Source organism: Scyliorhinus canicula, chromosome 5 (genome assembly GCF_902713615.1).
Source record: "Scyliorhinus canicula chromosome 5, sScyCan1.1, whole genome shotgun sequence".
NCBI lineage: Eukaryota > Metazoa > Chordata > Chondrichthyes > Carcharhiniformes > Scyliorhinidae > Scyliorhinus > Scyliorhinus canicula.
In genome coordinates this window covers 232,045,225-232,059,384 of record NC_052150.1, presented here as the reverse complement: position 1 = coordinate 232,059,384, position 14,160 = coordinate 232,045,225, and the positions used below count along the sequence as shown (strand labels likewise).

The 14,160-nt window shown below is 55.0% G+C and overlaps 1 protein-coding gene across 1 annotated transcript in view; it reads left to right on the top strand.

Annotated features, from left to right (window-relative positions):
• Nucleotides 1-14,160, top strand: part of LOC119965732 (protein scribble homolog) — a 154,861-nt gene that overhangs the window by 32,242 nt on the left and 108,459 nt on the right. The window contains 4 exon segments of the mRNA XM_038796494.1: nucleotides 176-320; nucleotides 1,284-1,402; nucleotides 3,533-3,732; nucleotides 9,913-10,107. Coding sequence (XP_038652422.1) covers nucleotides 176-320; nucleotides 1,284-1,402; nucleotides 3,533-3,732; nucleotides 9,913-10,107 — 659 coding nt within the window.

Below are 14,160 nucleotides of genomic sequence, written 5' to 3'. Positions count from 1 at the left end.
CAGGTCAAGTTAATACGTGAATGATAATTAAAACCACAGTGGCCGTAATATTCTTGTAGATCCATGTGTTGATCTTGTCCGGTTGTGTAAAGTATGTTATCAAATGTTAAAACCTTAAATAAAAATAATTTAAAAGAATCATGGGATGAGAATCCTGCTCTGTTCCTTACTTTAGGAATTGGGAAATCTGAAACGCCTTGTCTGCCTGGATGTTTCGGAAAATAAACTGGAGTTGCTACCAAATGAGATCAGTGGACTGGTGGCATTGACTGACCTGCTGCTGTCTCAGAACCCACTGGAGTCAATACCCGATGGCATTGGTGAGTACTGCTTCACGTTAATGTGCAGGGACCCCCTGATCCAGGGAGAGGGGCGGCCGGGACCCCCGGTCCAGGGAGAGGGGCGACCGGGATCCCCGGCCCAGGGAGAGGGGCGGCCGGGATCCCCGGTCCAGGGAGAGGGGGGGCTGGGACCCCGATCCAGGGAGAGGGGCGGCCGGGACCCCCGGTCCAGGGAGAGGGGCGGCCGGGACCCCGGTCCAGGGAGAGGGGCGGCCGGGACCCCCGGTCCAGGGAGAGGGGCGGCCGGGACCCCCGGTCCAGGGAGAGGGGCGGCCGGGACCCCCGGTCCAGGGAGAGGGGCGGCCGGGACCCCCGGTCCAGGGAGAGGGGCGGCCGGGACCCCCGGTCCAGGGAGAGGGGCGGCCGGGACCCCCGATCCAGGGAGAGGGGAGGCCGGGACCCCCGATCCAGGGAGAGGGGAGGCTGGGACCCCCGGCCCAGGGAGAGGGGAGGCTGGGATCCCCGGTCCAGGGAGAGGGGCGGCTGGGACCCCCGATCCAGGGAGAGGGGCGGCTGGGACCTTGGCGGGCATGTGGACTGCAGTCAACGGGGAGGGGACTTGGGGACTGGCGGTCCACGGGGAGGGGGTTATTGGGACCTGGGCTTCACAGGGATGAGACATGAGGACCCGGGGACCACGGGGAAGGGAGGGTATGGGTCTCGGGGTCATTGGGGAAGGGGGGGGGCGTGGAGACTTGGGGTCCCTATGGAAGGGGTACAGGGACCCGAGGTCCATGTGGAGGGTGGACATTAGTATCTGAGGTGCACGGGGAGGTGGATGTGCAACTGTTGGTCCATGAGGGGTCATGGAGACTGGTAGTCATTGAGGAGGGAGGGTAGGAGTTAATCAGCAAACTGGCCGTCCTGCCCTGTTGCATGGGTGTTGTCTCCAGCAGTTGGACATTGAACTGGGTATTTTAGACAATCTTGTTGTGGTTACAGGCCAGTTGAAGCAGTTATCTATTCTGAAGGTGGATCAGAATCGGTTAACGCATTTAACAGAGGCAATTGGGGAATGCACACACCTGACGGAGCTGATCCTGACTGAGAACCTGCTGACGGTAAGTAGCGACAGCTGGGTGCGCTTCACAACCCTCAGCACTATTTGTGGTTAAGCATTCTCCAATCTAAGTATCAAATGCAATGGGTGACTGTGTGTTAAGCTCCAACACTTGGGCCTTGATGTTACTGAGGGAGTGCTGCACTGTCAGAGGGTCAGTACTGAGGGAGTGCCGCACTGTCAGAGGGTCAGTACTGAGGGAGTGCCGCACTGTCAGAGGGTCAGTACTGAGGGAGTGCTGCACTGTCAGAGGGTCAGTACTGAGGGAGTGCCGCACTGTCAGAGGGTCAGTACTGAGGGAGTGCCGCACTGTCAGAGGGTCAGTACTGAGGGAGTGCTGCACTGTCAGAGGGTCAGTACTGAGGGAGTGCCGCACTGTCAGAGGGTCAGTACTGAGGGAGTGCTGCACTGTCAGAGGGTCAGTACTGAGGGAGTGCCGCACTGTCAGAGTTTCAGTACTGAGGGAATGCAGCATGTCAGAAGGTCAGTACTGAGGGAGTGCTGCACTGTCAGAGGGTCAGTACTGAGGGAGTGCCGCACTGTCAGAGGGTCAGTACTGAGGGAGTGCTGCACTGTCAGAGGGTCAGTACTGAGGGAGTGCCGCACTGTCAGAGGGTCAGTACTGAGGGAGTGCTGCACTGTCAGAGGGTCAGTACTGAGGGAGTGCCGCACTGTCAGAGTTTCAGTACTGAGGGAATGCAGCATGTCAGAAGGTCAGTACTGAGGGAGTGCTCCACTGTCAGAGGGTCAGTACTGAGGGAGTGCCGCACTGTCAGAGGGTCAGTACTGAGGGAGTGCCGCACTGTCAGAGGGTCAGTACTGAGGGAGTGCTGCACTGTCAGAGGGTCAGTACTGAGGGAGTGCTGCACTGTCAGAGGGTCAGTACTGAGGGAATACTGCACTGTCAGAGGGTCAGTACGGAGGGAGTGTTGCACTGTCGGAGGGTCAGTACAGAGGGAGTGCTGCACTGTCAGAGGGTCAGTACTGAGGGAGTTCTGCACTGTCAGAGGGTCAGTACTGAGGGAATGCTGCACTGTCAGAGGGTCAGTACTGAGGGAGTGCTGTACTGTCAGAGGGTCAGTACTGAGAGAGCCCCGCACTGTCAGAGGGTCAGTACTGAGGGAGCGCTGCACTGTCAGAGGGTCAGTACTGAGGGAGCGCTGCACTGTCAGAGGGTCAGTACTGAGAGAGCCCCGCACTGTCAGAGGGTCAGTACTGAGGGAGAGCTGCACTGTCAGAGGGTCAGTACTGAGGGAGCGCTGCACTGTCAGAGGGTCAGTACTGAGAGAGCCCCGCACTGTCAGAGGGTCAGTACTGAGGGAGTGCTGCACTGTCAGAGGGTCAGTACTGAGGGAGCGCTGCACTGTCAGAGGGTCAGTACTGAGGGAGTGCCGCACTGTCAGAGGGTCAGTACTGAGGGAGTGCCGCACTGTCAGAGGGTCAGTACTGAGGGAGTGCCGCACTGTCAGAGGGTCAGTACTGAGGGAGTGCTCCACTGTCAGAGGGTCAGTACTGAGGGAGTGCTGCATTGTCAGAGGGTCAGTACTGAGGGAGTGCTGCACTGTCAGAGGGTCAGTACTGAGGGAGTGCTGCACTGTCAGAGGGTCAGTACTGAGGGAGTGCTGCACTGTCAGAGGGTCAGTACTGAGGGAGTGCTGCACTGTCAGAGGGTCAGTACTGAGGGGTTTCCCTCACTGGGTGAGTATTTATTGCTGATCCTAATTTACCATGAGTCTTCCACGTTGCTGTGGGTCTGGAGTGACCCAGATGGGTTTTTACAACAATCGTAATGGTTTCATGGTCATCATTAAACTTTAAATTAAATTTTATTGAATTTAATTTAAAGTGGTGGAACATTAGCCTCGGCCTCTGGATAACCAGCCCAGTGACAACATCACTGCACAGCTGCCTCCCTCCAATCAGCGTTGTCTATTGTGTGAGTGTGAACGCCTATCTGCTCTCGTCTTTGGATATAAAAGATTCTTGTCATTGTTCAATCAACAGCAAGGGAATTTTACTTGCAATGTTATCGAATAACTTTTTGACATCAGTCCCTCCTATTGGTGTGAATGAAGCTGGAGACTGGAGTGAGTGTGGAGTTAATGTACGTCCTTTTCTGCATTCATTTCAGGCACTGCCCAAGTCTATTGGAAAGCTGAAGAAACTAACAAACCTGAATGTGGATCGGAACCGGCTGGCATCTTTTCCAGCTGAGTTGGGAGGATGTGTGACTTTAAACGTGCTCAGTCTCCGTGACAACCGGTTAACGCATCTCCCTCCTGAACTTGCGAAGGCATCTGAGATTCATGTACTGGATGTCGCGGGAAACAGGTACATCTGTAATGTTAGACACTGATCTGGAATCGGGAGTGAGTGTGGAGTTAGTCACTGATCTGGAATCGGGAGTGAGTGTGGAGTTAGATACTGATCTGGAATCGGGGGTGAGTGTGGAGTTAGACACTGATCTGGAATCGGGAGTGAGTGTGGAGTTAGACACTGATCTAAAACTGGAGTGAGTGGAGTTAGACACTGATCTGGAATCGGGAGTGAGTGTGGAGTTAGACACTGATCTGAAGCTGGAGTGGGTGTGGAGTTAGACACTGATCTGGAATCTGAAGTGAGTTTGGAGTTAGACACTTATCTGGAATCGGGAGTGAGTGTGGAGTTAGATACTGATCTTAAACTGGAGTGAATGTGGAGTTAAACTCTGATCTGGAATCGGGAACGAGTGTGGAGTTAGACACTGATCTGGAATCTGGAGTGAGTGGAGTTAGACACTGATCTGAAACTGGAGTGAGTGTGGGGTTAGACACTGATCTGGAGTGAGTGTGGAGTTAGACACTGATCTGGAATCTGGAGTGAGTGTGGAGCTAGACACTGATCTGGAATCTGGAGTGAGTGTGGAGTTAGACACTGATCTGGAAATGGAGTGAGTCTGGAGTTAGACACTGATCTGGAATCTGAAGTGAGTGTGGAGATAGACACTGATCTGGAATCTGGAGTGAGTGTGGAGTTAGATACTGATCTGGAATCGGGGGTGAGTGTGCAGTTGGACACTGATCTGGAGTGAGTGTGGAGTTAGACACTGATCTGAAACTGGAGTGTGTGTGGAGTGAGACACTGATCTAGAATCTGGAGTGAGTGTGGAGTTAGACACAGATCTGGAATCTGGAGTGAGTGTGGAGTTAGACACTGACCTGGAATCGGGAGTGAGTGTGGAGTTAGACACTGATCTGGAATCGGGAGTGAGTGTGGTGTTAGACACTGATCTGGAATCGGGAGTGAGTGTGGAGTTAGTCACTGATCTGGAATCGGGAGTGAGTGTGGAGTTAGTCACTGATCTGGAATCGGGAGTGAGTGTGGAGTTAGACACTGATCTAAAACTGGAGTGAGTGTGGAGTTAGACACTGATCTGGAATCGGGATTGAGTGTGGAGTTAGACACTGATCTGAAGCTGGAGTGAGTGTGGAGTTAGACACTGATCTGGAATCGGGAGTGAGTGTGGAGTTAGACACTGATCTAAAACTGGAGTGAGTGGAGTTAGACACTGATCTGGAATCGGGAGTGTGTGTGGAGTTAGACGCTGATCTGAAGCTGGAGTGAGTGTGGAGTTAGACACTGATCTGGAATCGGGAGTGAGTGTGGAGTTAGACACTGATCTGAAGCTGGAGTGAGTGTGGAGTTAGATACTGATCTGGAATCGGGGGTGAGTGTGGAGTTAGACACTGATCTGGAATCGGGAGTGAGTGTGGAGTTAGACACTGATCTAAAACTGGAGTGAGTGGAGTTAGACACTGATCTGGAATCGGGAGTGAGTGTGGAGTTAGACACTGATCTGAAGCTGGAGTGGGTGTGGAGTTAGACACTGATCTGGAATCTGAAGTGAGTTTGGAGTTAGACACTTATCTGGAATCGGGAGTGAGTGTGGAGTTAGATACTGATCTTAAACTGGAGTGAATGTGGAGTTAAACTCTGATCTGGAATCGGGAACGAGTGTGGAGTTAGACACTGATCTGGAATCTGGAGTGAGTGGAGTTAGACACTGATCTGAAACTGGAGTGAGTGTGGGGTTAGACACTGATCTGGAGTGAGTGTGGAGTTAGACACTGATCTGGAATCTGGAGTGAGTGTGGAGCTAGACACTGATCTGGAATCTGGAGTGAGTGTGGAGTTAGACACTGATCTGGAAATGGAGTGAGTCTGGAGTTAGACACTGATCTGGAATCTGAAGTGAGTGTGGAGATAGACACTGATCTGGAATCTGGAGTGAGTGTGGAGTTAGATACTGATCTGGAATCGGGGGTGAGTGTGCAGTTGGACACTGATCTGGAGTGAGTGTGGAGTTAGACACTGATCTGAAACTGGAGTGTGTGTGGAGTGAGACACTGATCTAGAATCTGGAGTGAGTGTGGAGTTAGACACAGATCTGGAATCTGGAGTGAGTGTGGAGTTAGACACTGACCTGGAATCGGGAGTGAGTGTGGAGTTAGACACTGATGTAGAATCTGGAGTGAGTGTGGAGTTAGATACTGATCTTAAACTGGAATGAGTGTGGAGTTAGATACTGATCTGGAATATGGAGTGAGTGTGGAGTTAGACTCTGATCTTTAACTGGAGTGAGTGTGGAGTTAGACACTGATCTGAAACTGGAGTGAGTGTGGGTTTAGACACTGATCTGGAGTGAGTGTGGAGTTAGACACTGATCTGGAATCTGGAGTGAGTGTGGCGTTAGACACTGATCTGAAACTGGAGTGAGTGTGGAGTTAGACACTGATCTGGAATCTGGAGTGAGTGTCGAGTGAGACACTGATCTAGAATCTGGAGTGAGTGTGGAGTTAGACACTGATCTGAAACTGGAGTGAGTGTGGAGTGAGACACTGATCTAGAATCTGGAGTGAGTGTGGAGTTAGATACTGATCTTAAACTGGAGTGAGTGTGGAGTTAGATACTGATCTGGAATATGGAGTGAGTGTGGAGTTAGACACTGATCTTAAACAGGAGTGAGTGTGGAGTTACACACTGATCTGAAACTGGAGGGAGTGTGGAGTTAGACACTGATCTGGAATCTGGAGTGAGTGTGGAATTAGACACTGATCTGGAACCTGGAGTGGGTGTGTAGTTAGACACTGATCTGGAATCTGGAGTGAGTGTAGTTAGACACTGATCTGAAACTGGAGTGAGTGTGGGTTTAGACACTGATCTGGAGTGAGTGTGGAGTTAGACACTGATCTGGAATCTGGAGTGAGTGTGGCGTTAGACACTGATCTGAAACTGGAGTGAGTGTGGAGTTAGACACTGATCTGGAATCTGGAGTCGGTGTGGAGTTAGACACCGATCTGGAATCTGGATTGAGTGTGGAGTTGGACACTGATCTGGAATCTGGAGTGAGTGGAGTGAGACACTGATCTAGAATCTGGAGTGAGTGTGGAGTTAGATACTGATCTTAAACTGGAGTGAGTGTGGAGTTAGATACTGATCTGGAATCTGGAGTGAGTGTGGAGTTAGACACTGATCTGGAATCTGGAGTGAGTGTGTAGTTAAACACTGATCTGGAATCTGGAGTGAGTGGAGATAGACACTGATCTGAAACTGGAGTGAGTGTGGGTTTAGACACTGATCTGGAGTGAGTGTGGAGTTAGACACTGATCTGGAATCTGGAGTGAGTGTGGCGTTAGACACTGATCTGAAACTGGAGTGAGTGTGGAGTTAGACACTGATCTGGAATCTGGAGTCGGTGTGGAGTTAGACACTGATCTGGAATCTGGAGTGAGTGGAGTGAGACACTGATCTAGAATCTGGAGTGAGTGTGGAGTTAGATACTGATCTTAAACTGGAGTGAGTGTGGAGTTAGATACTGATCTGGAATATGGAGTGAGTGTGGAGTTAGACACTGATCTTAAACAGGAGTGAGTGTGGAGTTAGACACTGATCTGGAAAGTAGAGTGAGTGTGAAGTTAGACTCTGATCTGGAAACTGGAGTGAGTGTGGAGTTAGACTCTGATCTGGAAACTGCAGTGTGTGTGGAGTTGGACACTGATCTGGAATCGGGAGTGAGTGTGGAGTTAGACACTGATCTAGAATCTGGAGTGAGTGTGGAGTTAGATTCTGATCTGGAGTGCAAGAGGATTGACACACTGACCTGTAAATACAATTGATAATGGAATAAGGCATACAGACTTGTTCCACTTATTATCCAGAACGGACTCCCTCTGCCCTCGGTGTGTGCGATCTCCCTCGGCCCTCGGTGTGTGCCATCTTCCTCGGCCCTCGGCCTGAGCGACTACCTCTGCCCTCGGTGTGTGCGACTACCACGGCCCTCGGTGTGTGCGACTCCCTCGGCCCTCGGTGTGTGCGACTCCCTCGGCCCTCGGTGTGTGCGATCTCCCTAGGCCCTCGGTGTGTGCGCGACTCCCTCGGCCCTCGGTGTGTGCGACTCCCTCGGCCCTCGGTGTGTGCGGACTCCCTCGGCCCTCGGTGTGTGCGGACTCCCTCGGCCCTCGGTGTGTGCGACTCCCTCGGCCCTCGGTGTGTGCGACTCCCTCGGCCCTCGGTGTGTGCGACTCCCTCGGCCCTCGGTGTGTGCGACTCCCTCGGCCCTCGGTGTGTGCGACTCCCTCGGCCCTCGGTGTGTGCGACTCCCTCGGCCCTCGGTGTGTGCGACTCCCTCGGCCCTCGGTGTGTGGGGCTCCCTCGGCCCTCGGTGTGTGCGACTCCCTCGGCCCTCGGTGTGTGCGACTCCCTCGGCCCTCGGTGTGTGCGACTCCCTCGGCCCTCGGTGTGTGCGACTCCCTCGGCCCTCGGTGTTTGCGACTCCCTCGGCCCTCGGTGTGTGCGACTCCCTCGGCCCTCGGTGTGTGCGACTCCCTCGGCCCTCGGTGTGTGCGACTCCTCGGCCCTCGGTGTGTGCGACTCCCTCGGCCCTCGGTGTGTGCGACTCCCTCGGCCCTCGGTGTGTGCGACTCCCTCGGCCCTCGGTGTGTGCGACTCCCTCGGCCCTCGGTGTGTGCGACTCCCTCGGCCCTCGGTGTGTGCGACTCCCTCGGCCCTCGGTGTGTGCGGACTCCCTCGGCCCTCGGTGTGTGCGGACTCCCTCGGCCCTCGGTGTGTGCGACTCCCTCGGCCCTCGGTGTGTGCGACTCCCTCGGCCCTCGGTGTGTGCGACTCCCTCGGCCCTCGGTGTGTGCGACTCCCTCGGCCCTCGGTGTGTGCGACTCCCTCGGCCCTCGGTGTGTGCGACTCCCTCGGCCCTCGGTGTGTGCGACTCCCTCGGCCCTCGGTGTGTGCGACTCCCTCGGCCCTCGGTGTGTGCGACTCCCTCGGCCCTCGGTGTGCGCGACTCCCTCGGCCCTCGGTGTGTGCGACTCCCTCGGCCCTCGGTGTGTGCGACTCCCTCGGCCCTCGGTGTGTGCGACTCCCTCGGCCCTCGTGTGTGCGACTCCCTCGGCCCTCGGTGTGTGCGGACTCCCTCGGCCCTCCGTGTGTGCGGACTCCCTCGGCCCTCGGTGTGTGCGGACTCCCTCGGCCCTCGGTGTGTGCGACTCCCTCGGCCCTCGGTGTGTGCGCCTCCCTCGGCCCTCGGTGTGTGCGACTCCCTCGGCCCTCGGTGTGTGCGACTCCCTCGGCCCTCGGTGTGTGCGACTCCCTCGGCCCTCGGTGTGTGCGACTCCCTCGGCCCTCGGTGTGTGCGGATTCCCTCGGCCCTCGGTGTGTGCCACTCCCTCGGCCCTCGGTCTGAGCCACTCCCTCGGCCCTCGGTGTGTGCGACTCCCTCGGTCTGAGCCACTCCCTCGGCCCTCGGTTTGTGCGACTCCCTCGGCCCTCGGTGTGTGCGACTCCCTCGGCCCTCGGTCTGAGCCACTCCCTCGGCCCTCGGTGTGTGCGACTGCCTCGGCCCTCGGTGTGTGCGACTCCCTCGGCCCTCGGTGTGTGCGGATTCCCTCGGCCCTCGGTGTGTGCGACTCCCTCGGCCCTCGGTGTGTGCGGATTCCCTCGGCCCTCGGTGTGTGCCACTCCCTCGGCCCTCGGTCTGAGCCACTCCCTCGGCCCTCGGTGTGTGCGACTCCCTCGGCCCTCGGTGTGTGCGACTCCCTCGGCCCTCGGTGTGTGCGGATTCCCTCGGCCCTCGGTGTGTGCCACTCCCTCGGCCCTCGGTCTGAGCCACTCCCTCGGCCCTCGGTGTGTGCGACTCCCTCGGTCTGAGCCACTCCCTCGGCCCTCGGTTTGTGCGACTCCCTCGGCCCTCGGTCTGAGCCACTCCCTCGGCCCTCGGTGTGTGCGACTCCCTCGGTCTGAGCCACTCCCTCGGCCCTCGGTTTGTGCGACTCCCTCGGCCCTCGGTGTGTGCCACTCCCTCGGCCCTCGGTCTGAGCCACTCCCTTGGCCCTCGGTGTGTGCGACTCCCTCGGCCCTCGGTCTGAGCCACTCCCTCGGCCCTCGGTTTGTGCGACTCCCTCGGCCCTCGGTGTGTGCAGACTCTCTCACTCCCATCCTCACTTTGTGCTCTTTCCCCAGGTTGATGAACCTGCCTTTTGCCCTCACTAACCTGAATCTGAAGGCCCTGTGGCTGGCAGAGAACCAATCTCAGCCAATGCTGAAATTTCAGACAGAGGCGGATGACCAGACCGGTGAGAAGGTGCTGACCTGCTATCTGCTGCCACAGCAACCATCACCAAGCCTGGGTAAGATCTCATATCAGAACAAAGAAAAGTACAGCACAGGAACAGGCCCTTCGGCCCTCCAAGCCCGTGTCGACCATGCTGCCCGTCTAAACTAAAATCTTCTACACTTCCTGGGTCCGTATCCCTCTATTCCCATCCTATTCATGTATTTGTCAAGATGCCCCTTAAATTTCACTATCGTGGGTTAGCCCTGCTGCCTCATGGCACCGAGGTCCCAGGTTCGAATCCCGGCTCTGGGTCACAGTCTGTGTGGAGTTTGCACATTCTCCCCGTGTTTGCGTGGGTTTCGCCCCCACAACCCAAAGATGTGCAGAGTAGGTGGATTGGCCTCACTAAATTGCCCCTTAATTGGAAAAATGAATTGGGTATTCTAAATTAAAAAAAAAAAAAAAAAAATTTCACTATCGTCCCTGCTTCCACCACCTCCTCCGGCAGCGAGTTCCAGGCACCCACTACCCTCTGTGTAAAAAACGTGTCTCGTACATCTCCTCTAAACCTTGTCCCTTGCAACTTAAACCTATGCCCCCTAGTAATTGACCCCTCTACCCTGGGGAAAAGCCTCTGACTGTCCACTCTGTCTATGCCCCTCATAATTTAGTCGACCTCAGCTCCCGGTAAACCTCTGCTCATTGCTCTGACTGATTGCTGGGTGTGCAGCTCCTCTGGATGTGCTGGCCGCAGTAAACATGCAAGGTAGGCCTCGACACTGCAAGGTGGGGGGGGGTGCTTCGCTAGCTGGCTGGATGGCTAGTATGTGATGTGGAGCAGCGCCAACGGTTCAACCCCGAGCCGGCGGAGGTGATTTATGAAGGCCCTGCTTTCTCAACCATTCCCCCGCCTGAGGTGTGGTGACCCTCCGGTTAAATCACCACCAGGCAGCTCTCCCCCACAAAGAGAAACCAGCCGAGGTCATAGAACACCGACAGTGCCGAAGGAGGCCATTTGTCCCATCCCGTCGCCAGTGATCCTCCGAAAGAACACCGTACCGAGGTCCACTCCCCCACCATATATCTGTAACTCCACCGATCCAACACACCCTGACACACGAAGGGGCAATTTAGTGTGGCTAATCCATCTCTGCACATGTTTGGACTGGGCGATATTAGCATTTACTCTACACCGACCAGCCTTGGCGGCACCTAGTCAGTGGGCCCTGGGTGATAAACGAGCTCTTGGTGCTGAGGGGGTTGATTGGCGTTCTGACTTTTTCAAACGGAGGAGAATCTCTGACTCCATTGGAAGGCTGGCCAGTGACTCCAGCTGAGCTCATTCCCCAATATACAGCCGATCATCACCATTGTGTGTGCTAAAGACTGGTGACTGCTGTGTGTGTCGTTAATCCCTGTCTCTCCGTGTGTGTGTCATTAATCCCGGTCTCTATCTCCGTGTGTGTCATTAATCCCTGTCTCTCCCTGTGTGTGTCATTAATCCCGGTCTCTATCTCCGTGTGTGTCATTAATCCCTGTCTCTCCCTGTGTGTGTCATTAATCCCGGTCTCTATCTCCGTGTGTGTCATTAATCCCTGTCTCTCCCTGTGTGTGTCATTAATCCCGGTCTCCCCCCGTGTGTGTCATTAATCCCGGTCTCCCCCCGTGTGTGTCATTAATCCCGGTCTCTCTCCGTGTGTGTCATTAATCCCTGTCTCTCCCTGTGTGTGTCATTAATCCCGGTCCCTGTGTGTGTCATTAATCCCGGTCTCTCTCTCCGTGTGTGTCATTAATCCCGGTCTCTCCCCGTGTGTGTCATTAATCCCGGTCTCTCTCCCCGTGTGTGTCATTAATCCCGGTCTCTCTCCCCGTGTGTGTCATTAATCCCGGTCTCCCCCCGTGTGTGTCATTAATCCCGGTCTCTCTCCTTGTGTCATTAATCCCGGTCTCTCTCCGTGTGTGTCATTAATCCCGGTCTCTCTCTCCGTGTGTGTCATTAATCCCGTGTCCTCTCTCCCCGTGTGTGTCATTAATCCCGGTCTCCCCCCCGTGTGTGTCATTAATCCCGGTCTCTCTCTCCGTGTGTGTCATTAATCCCGGTCTCTCTCCCCGTGTGTGTCATTAATCCCGGTCTCTCTCCCCGTGTGTGTCATTAATCCCGGTCTCTCTCTCCGTGTGTGTCATTAATCCCGGTCTCTCTCCCCGTGTGTGTCATTAATCCCGGTCTCTCTCCCCGTGTGTGTCATTAATCCCGGTCTCTCTCCCCGTGTGTGTCATTAATCCCGGTCTCTCTCCGTGTGTGTCATTAATCCCGGTCTCCCCCCGTGTGTGTCATTAATCCCGGTCTCTGTGTGTGTCATTAATCCCGGTCTCTCTCCCCATGTGTGTCATTAATCCCGGTCTCCACCCGTGTGTGTCATTAATCCCGGTCTCTCTCTCCGTGTGTCATTAATCCCGGTCTCTCCCCGTGTGTGTCATTAATCCCGGACCCTCCCCGTGTGTGTCATTAATCCCGGACCCTCCCCGTGTGTGTCATTAATCACGGTCTCTCTCTCCGTGTGTGTCATTAATCCTGGTCTCTCTCCCCGTGTGTGTCATTAATCCCGGTCTCTCTCTCCGTGTGTGTCATTAATCCCGGTCTCTCTCTCCGTGTGTGTCATTAATCCCGGTCTCTCTCTCCGTGTGTGTCATTAATCCGGTCTCTCTCTCCGTGTGTGTCATTAATCCCGGACCCTCCCCGTGTGTGTCATTAATCCCGGACCCTCCCCGTGTGTGTCATTAATCCCGGTCTCTCTCCCCGTGTGTGTCATTAATCCTGGTCTCTCTCTCCGTGTAATCCCGGTCTCTCTCCGTGTGTGTCATTAAATCCCGGTCTCTCCCCGTGTGTGTCATTAATCCCGGTCTCTCTCCCGTGTGTGTCATTAATCCCGGTCTCCCCTCCCGTGTGTGTCATTAATCCCGGTCTCTCTCCGTGTGTGTCATTAATCCCGGTCTCTCTCCCGTGTGTGTCATTAATCCCGGTCTCTCTCCCCGTGTGTGTCATTAATCCCGGTCTCTCTCCCGTGTGTGTCATTAATCCCGGTCTCTCTCCCGTGGTGTCATTAATCCCGGTCTCTCTCCCCGTGTGTGTCATTAATCCCGGTCTCCCTCCGTGTGTGTCATTAATCCCGGTCTCTCTCCTCCGTGTGTGTCATTAATCCCGGTCTCCCCCCCCCGTGTGTGTCATTAATCCCGGTCTCTCTCCCCTGTGTGTCATTAATCCCGGTCTCTCTCCGTGTGTGTCATTAATCCCGGTCTCTCTCTCCGTGTGTGTCATTAATCCCGGTCTCTCTCCCCGTGTGTGTCATTAATCCCGGTCTCTCTCCCGTGTGTGTCATTAATCCCGGTCTCTCCCCGTGTGTGTCATTAATCCCGGACCCTCCCCGTGTGTGTCATTAATCCCGGTCTCCTCCCCGTGTGTCATTAATCCTGGTCTCTCTCTCCGTGTGTGTCATTAATCCCGGTCTCTCTCCGTGTGTGTCATTAATCCCGGTCTCTCTCCGTGTGTGTCATTAATCCCGGTCTCTCCCCGTGTGTGTCATTAATCCCGGTCTCTGTGTGTGTCATTAATCCCGGTCTCTCCCGTGTGTGTCATTAATCCCGGTCTCTCTCTCCTGTGTGTCATTAATTCCCGTCCTCCTCTCTCCGTGTGTGTCATTATCCCGTTCTCTCTCCCCGTGTGTGTCATTAATCCCGGTTTCTCTCTCCGTGTGTGTCATTAATCCCGGTCTCTCTCTCCGTGTGTCATTAATCCCGGTCTGTCTCTCCGTGTGTCATTAATCCCGGTCTGTCTCTCCGTGTGTCATTAATCCCGGTCTCTCTCCCCGTGTGTGTCATTAATCCCGGTCTCTCTCCCGTGTGTGTCATTAATCCCGGTCTCTCTCCCCGTGTGTGTCATTAATCCCGGTCTCTCTCCCGTGTGTGTCATTAATCCCGGTCTCTCTCCCGTGTGTGTCATTAATCCCGGTCTCTCTCCCCGTGTGTGTCATTAATCCCGGTCTCTCTCCCGTGTGTGTCATTAATCCCGGTCTCTCTCCCCGTGTGTGTCATTAATCCCGGTCTCTCTCCCGTGTGTGTCATTAATCCCGGTCTCTCTCCCGTGTGTGTCATTAATC